At 35.0% G+C, this 6,992-nt stretch overlaps 1 protein-coding gene across 1 annotated transcript; it reads left to right on the top strand.

The window, feature by feature from the left end:
• Nucleotides 1–1,729: 1,729 nt before the first annotated feature.
• Nucleotides 1,730–6,706, top strand: LOC130995530 (guanosine nucleotide diphosphate dissociation inhibitor 1). The gene is made up of 13 exons (XM_057920854.1): nucleotides 1,730–2,096; nucleotides 2,969–3,031; nucleotides 3,294–3,377; nucleotides 3,462–3,569; nucleotides 3,700–3,872; nucleotides 4,231–4,342; nucleotides 4,444–4,524; nucleotides 4,677–4,739; nucleotides 4,952–5,053; nucleotides 5,320–5,444; nucleotides 5,746–5,956; nucleotides 6,045–6,119; nucleotides 6,291–6,706. Exons 1-13 carry the CDS (start codon nucleotides 2,010–2,012, stop codon nucleotides 6,339–6,341), a joined length of 1,335 nt encoding a protein of 444 aa, XP_057776837.1. The 5' UTR covers nucleotides 1,730–2,009; the 3' UTR covers nucleotides 6,342–6,706.
• The last annotated feature ends 286 nt before the right edge of the window (nucleotides 6,707–6,992 follow it).

Below are 6,992 nucleotides of genomic sequence, written 5' to 3'. Positions count from 1 at the left end.
CCGTTTCAATATTCTTTCCTTTCCCCAAACATATTCCCTTTTTCCATCTCGACAACATCTTATTTGCACTCTAATTTTGCACTTTGCGCCTTCAACATACAAAATTTGTACTTTTGCCAATGCAACGTCATATAAAATAATTTTAGATAAAGTGGACTTTGAAAATAAAAACCACTTTAAAATATGAAAAAGTAAAAAATTATTTATTAAAATAAAAAATAAAAAAATTAATCACACTTACCATATTATCTTTCACATAAAAAATATTCATTGATTTTCTTTTAGTTGTGAATTAGAGTTTTGGAACTAATTCACAACCAATAATATTTATAATTGTGAATTCGAGTTTTAAAACTTGAATTTACAAATATAAATAGTATTAGTTGTGAACTCAAATTTTAAAGCTCGGATTTACGACTAGCACTATTTTTAGTTGTGAATTCAAGCTTTGAAACTTGAAGTCACAACCAACAATAGCTATTCAGTTGTGCATTCGAGTTTTAAAGCTTGATTTCACAACTATAAATAATGATGATTGTGGATTCAAGTTTTAAAATTCGAATTCACAACCAATATTATTGTTAGTTGAATTAAAGGTTTAAAACTTGAGTTTACGGCTAGCACTATTTCTAGTTATGAATCCAAGATTTATAACTTGAATTCACAACCAATACTAACTATTCAGTCGTAAATTCGAGTTAGAAAGTTTGATTTCACAATTAGAAATAATGTTGGTTGGTTTGTCATTAATTGCGTTTTTTGTCTAGTCATTTTATACGGATTTCTTGTGGAGTTGTGTAATTTAGTGGTGATTTTTGTTTTAAATTATCGTGTCGAGCTAAGTGTTATGATTTTAATGTTTTAGGCATTTGTCATTCGGAATGGAAGAAACTTATGGTGAAAAGTGGAGAATTATGAAATTGGGTAGAAATCTAAGTGAGCTAAGGTTGAGCCGCATATGACTAAAGGAAACTTAACAAGACAAAAGGATGGGTGAACCGCGGCTGACCAGTGAGCTGCGTCTAACATAAAGATAAGTGAGCCACGACTAAACAGTGAGCCGCGACTGACCTAGACGGTTTTTGACGGATTTTTGCCTTAGAAAATGAGTTTTTATCAGTAAAAACTATCTCTTTTACATGGGCTATTTTCTTTTTCACTTTTATAAAGCAAGAATACTATGAAATGCATTAGCTTGTGAATTATTTCGGTTTCTTCACGCATTTGGAACATATTTGTACTTGAATTTGTAAGAGTTACTTTATTTTCCTTCCATTTCAGGCTCAATATGTCTAAAAATTCCATTGAACTAGGAGCAAAAATTATATTTTACAAGATAAAATAATTTTGAAACACTCGATCAATATCCTACAAAAATGACATTTTAAAAGCATTACAAACATAGAAAAAAAAAAGTGTTATTACATGCTTTGGTTGCATATTACACCATTTAAGTAGAAAAATTAAATATTTAAAAAAATATGTGATAGTAAAATTGAATTTAAAACTTTTGACCTTAAATATTAATCACATTTTTTTGAGGCGATATTAATCACTCTTACCACTAAGCTAATGCACATAAAAAGCAGGAAAAAAAATTGTGTGTATTGACCTAACGGTAGAACGTTAATGCCCAAAATCTGAGGTCATGAGTTCGACTGTTCGAGTACTCCGTCGCCCGATTTGAGCTATGATGGTTTAAAGTACAATTTACAGGTTTTCAAGGGCGTGATTTGGAAACTGAGCGTAGTTGGAGGATGCAGAGTGCAGATCATTCATTTACTTATAATAGAAACCAAATAAATTAAAAAGAACATCATTGCCTTCGAACAACACAGTATATATTTATGTATTCGGATTGACGTACAAAAAAATCTCACCTCCTCTGACTCTTGGAGAAAACCCTAGTCAGTTTGCCCCAAATCATTGATCCTATTGATCTGTGTGTCGGAATTTGTCATTTTTCTGTTTCTTTTAGATTGTTTTAAGTTTCAGACTCAGAGTTCAAGATGGATGAAGAGTACGATGTGATAGTGCTCGGAACCGGTCTCAAGGAATGCATCCTCAGCGGTCTTCTCTCCGTCGATGGCCTAAAGGTTTCCGTATACATTAATGTTCAATATCTTACTCTCTCTGATAATTGAAATGCTAAATCGTTAGCGATTTGTTAGTTATTGCCTTTTATTTTTAAATTTGTGGGTTGATGAGCTATCATTTTGGCGATTCGTTCTGCTTAAATGGATCATATTGTTGTATGTGCTATCAGATTGGATTTGGTGTTGATCTAGTGGTGTGAGTGTTCCTGATATTACGAGCTATAAATTGTACGAATTTTAAAAAAAATATGATCTGCGATTCTGTTTTACTTTGACTTCCTTGCAAATCAGCCCGGTCTCATTTCAAGGGTGCATCTGATGTATTTGAATTTAGATTGCATATGATATGTGAATTTCCTATGCCGGTATGGTGTTAATGTTAATGTTAATCAGAGTCTTCATCTTCTCAAAGACCACGTTGTTGTAAAGGTAGCAGAGGCCACCTTGGCCCAATGTTTGTGCATCCTGTCTCCGAAGTACTTGGGCCCTATGTCTCACTTTTTTGTACCTGCTGTAGTTCAAATGTATTTAATATTGGTGTCTTTTCGTTTCTATATGCATTGATATCTCACAATTTACCCAAATGTGATGGGTCGTTTGCATTAAGGCTGATTTATGTCTTATACTTCCTCCAGTGCTTTTTTTGTTACTCCAGTGAAGAATAAGTGATGCTTATACTTCATGAGTTTGACATGTCTATAAATATAAGTAGCTTCTTCCTGTGCATGTGCTACTCCTAATTAATGATTTCACCTATTATTTGTTTCTATAAATGTTAGTTTAAAATTTATCTCAAACCCAGTCTTGTGGACTTACAACAGTTGTACTTCAATCATGTTTTGAGCTTGATGTCTCATTGTCTTTGCTAATAGGTTCTACATATGGATCGCAATGACTACTATGGTGGGGAGTCAACTTCACTTAATCTTATTCAGGTGCTTCTTTCCTTCACTTTGAAATAAATTCCCAGTATTATTAAAAAGGGATTATAGCCAAAAAATACACGAACTTTGATAAAAGTTGCAATTTTCACCTGAACTTTCAAATTGGCCAAAATATACCTGAACTTATATTTTTTGTTGTAAGTTCGTGTATTTTTTGGCTATAATCCCTATTAAAAACTCCAACTTGAGGTGATTATACGATATATAGAATCCCGTCCACAATCTTACCTTTTCAATCTATTTGATCACTCAGCTTTGGAAGAGGTTTAGGGGAAGTGACAAGCCTCCAGCTCAGTTGGGTGCTAGCAGAGATTATAATGTTGATATGATCCCTAAGGTTTGTATTATATACACTGCTGTATGTCCTTTCAATCCCTTATCGCTGCTTGTTTGCTAATGCTGTTGTTTTCATTTGCTTCAGTATATTATGGCAAATGGTGCTCTTGTTCGCGTCCTAATTCACACCGATGTAACTAAGTATTTGTACTTCAAAGCTGTTGATGGCAGCTTTGTGTACAACAAAGGAAAGGTAACACACTGCTTTGATTTTCTTTGCCCTTTCAGGATTTGTTTGCATTTGTTTGTATTCACATTTGTATTCCGGTAGATACGTTATACAGTAATACTGATTGAATTATGTGGTAAATTTAATGCAATAGATTCACAAGGTGCCTGCAACTGACATGGAGGCCCTGAAATCCCCTCTCATGGGCATCTTTGAAAAGAGGCGTGCAAGGAAATTTTTCATTTATGTCCAAGATTACAAAGAAAATGATCCTAAAACACACGAAGGCATGGACTTGACAAGAGTTACCGCTAAAGAACTCATTGCGTATGCCCTCTAGAATTTTGCTTTATCATTTGAAGGTCTTATACTTCAGAATTGTCACTTGTTGTTTTTTGTGTTTTATGCAATGAAGTAAGAATTGTTCGCAAGGTTTATCAGGACCATGTTAAGATTCTTTTTTACTGTTGTCATGGGCTGTATATTGTCTTGGTTTTAGTGTGTTTATGGAACAAGCACACTGTCCTTTTCAGCAATTTGCATAAAAAACCTTTGTATAATTTTATATCCTGACTAGAACCATAAAATTGATATATACACTTTGATTTGGCTCGCACTTCCGTCATGCAGTGCATTTAATTTTTACTTGAAAGCATTTAAATATCTAATATCAAAATCCATGCAGAAAATATGGCCTTGATGACAACACTGTTGACTTCATTGGTCATGCACTAGCTCTCCATAGAGATGACAATTACTTAAAGGAACCAGCATTGGACACTGTGAAAAGGATGAAGGTAAGTCTTATTGTCTTCCCAAAGCAAGTGTTCAGTTTTGTTTGTTTGTTCGAAAGACAGTTGTACATGACTTGTCACTAATATTTTCTTTTGAATGATAGCTTTATGCAGAATCTCTAGCACGTTTTGCTGGAGGGTCACCATATATCTATCCTTTGTACGGCCTGGGAGAGCTTCCCCAGGTCTATCTCGTTCTTCCTTGCTGCTCCTGAATTCTTATTTTGCTTTTCTATTCAATTTCGTACTCACTATGCATTTTAAACTTTCCTTGCTTCAAAGTCCTTCCTCTAAAAAATGTACTTTGGTTGTTATTGAAGTTTCATTTTGTCACCAGGCGTTTGCTCGTCTAAGTGCTGTATATGGTGGAACCTACATGTTGAACAAACCTGAGTGCAAGGTAGTTTTTCACACCTTTTCCATTTCTCATCCTCGGATAGTACTGCGACCCCATTTTCATCCCATGCTTTTATTTTTACTTTTACTTTTGAAAATTTATATTTTACAATAATGTCGGTGTTCTGTTTTTGGCTGTCGAAAATGTGATTCGTGTGCACTGACAATTTAATAATAATAATAATAATAATATATATATTTTTTTTCCCATTTCAGGTTGAGTTTGATGAGGAAGGCAAGGTGTGTGGTGTTACGTCAGAAGGGGAGACAGCTAAGTGCAAAAAAGTTGTATGCGATCCCTCCTACCTTTCAAACAAGGTAACTTGTTTATATTTTGGACACCCCATGTTTTGTTTATAACCTTATATATCACTTTATTTAATTTGTATAACTATTTGATATTTTAAATCTTTTTGGAAGTGGTATCATACTTCAACAAGTAGAGTGCATGACATTGGTGCTGATTAGTTGCTAAACTCTGTAGTTTTTCCAGGCACTCTGCATATGGGAGTTGTCTCTGTTTTACCAGTCTCTTCTTCGATCACTTGATTTAATGATTAACAATAACACGTTGGTTGTTACAGGTTAGGAAGGTTGGCAAAGTTGCTAGAGCTATTGCTATTATGAGCCACCCCATTCCAAACACCAATGATTCCAATTCAGCACAAGTTATTCTACCCCAGAAGCAGTTGAATCGCAAATCAGACATGTAAGTGATTACCCTGACCTTGCAACCTGTTTATCATTTCCAGAGTCATGATTGATGGTATATGAGACAAGTTAAAGATGTATCTCTTATTTGTTGTGTGAATGGGTCCTTCCTTTAGTTGCATGTAAATTATGATTAGAAACTATTAGTGAATAAAAGTATGATTTGGACCCAGTAACCAACTGATCTCATGTGATGTTATCTTTCACGTGAGCTGTTTTATCTCTTTACACGTTTCCTGCCTTAGAGAACTGGAAGTTTCTTAACTTCTGATGTTCTTTTGTCTTGTTGGGCTTTCTAGGTATTTGTTCTGCTGCTCCTATTCTCACAATGTTGCCCCAAAAGGGAAATACATTGCTTTTGTCTCGACTGAAGCAGAAACTGATCACCCCGAGAGTGAACTCAAACCTGGTATTGATCTTCTGGGACCCGTTGATGAGATATTCTTTGAGACTTATGACCGATTTGAACCAGTCAACGAGCCTTCTCTAGACAATTGCTTCATATCAACAGTAAGCTTTTAGATAAATTTATTTGAAAATTAGAGCTTGATTAGTTACCGTTTCCTTTTACATGTACTTACATAACCCTGCATGACAGAGTTATGATGCTACCACTCACTTTGAGTCCACCGTGGATGATGTGCTGAATATGTATACCTTGATTACAGGAAAGGTAAGAATCGAGTATCCTTAACCTATACCTTACCAGGACTCGAGAGAGTTCCGGCGGTGCCTTACCTCTACATTTCCTTTATAGGCAGGATTTAAATCTGTACTCATTCTCATGGTGTTTGGTTTAATGGAAATAACATCTGAAAATGCCCAATATTTGCTCGTTTTTCAGGTTCTGGATCTTAATGTTGACTTAAGTGCTGCAAGTGCTGCTGAAGAATGAGAATGCTGCTTGTTCTATGCTTTTATCCTACGAACGGATAAGCACTGTTAGAAGAATTTGCCTTGTAAAATCGGAGAAATGACGTCTGCTTGAATGTTTGAATTGTTGTTGGCATCACTCTCTCTGTCATTTGTTATTGATGTTTGTGGGAAATATGTGTTTGGCTCTTACATGCTTTTGCTCCAACCTTCGTTTCCGACCGAGGAAAATGGATCGGAGTCCTGTGGTTATATACTCAGGTCGTTGTACGTCATTTCTTACTATCGCAATACTAATATTATCATTGGCAGTGCTATTTTCTTTCTTCCAATTGGTAATGTTGTTTTATACACATCTTGGGTATAATACTAATGTTGTTTTCTTTCTTTCATGTTGTATCCTTTATCATTCTCTATTCTTTTAAATATATATACTCTATGTCTCTATCCATCTATGAAAATACTCCCTCCGTCCCACTGTAAGTGAGACATTTTTTCTGGGCACGGGAATTAAGAAATGTGTTTTTTGTGTGTAGGTGAAAAAGTGTAAAGGTGTTTAAAGGGGAAAATTTTTACCCAAAAAGGAAAGAGTCTCACTTAGTGGGATGCCCAAAATAGAAAGAGTCTCAAATACAGTGGGACGGAGGGAGTAGGTCCTAAGGTACAAGTTTTT

The sequence above is a fragment of the Salvia miltiorrhiza genome, chromosome 1 (genome assembly GCF_028751815.1).
Source record: "Salvia miltiorrhiza cultivar Shanhuang (shh) chromosome 1, IMPLAD_Smil_shh, whole genome shotgun sequence".
Classification (NCBI taxonomy): Eukaryota; Viridiplantae; Streptophyta; class Magnoliopsida; order Lamiales; family Lamiaceae; genus Salvia; species Salvia miltiorrhiza.
The sequence above is the reverse complement of the archived record's forward strand: the minus strand, read 5'-3'. Positions and strand labels throughout refer to the sequence as shown.

Excerpts from the sequence above, each read along its gene's own strand:
- LOC130995530 (XM_057920854.1), top strand. The coding sequence starts at position 2,010 with ATGGATGAAGAGTACGATGTGATAGTGCTCGGAACCGGTCTCAAGGAA. Across the intron at positions 2,097-2,968 it reads TCTCCGTCGATGGCCTAAAG|GTTCTACATATGGATCGCAA; the intron begins GTTTCCGTATAC and ends CTTTGCTAATAG. Across the intron at positions 4,740-4,951 it reads TGAACAAACCTGAGTGCAAG|GTTGAGTTTGATGAGGAAGG; the intron begins GTAGTTTTTCAC and ends TTCCCATTTCAG.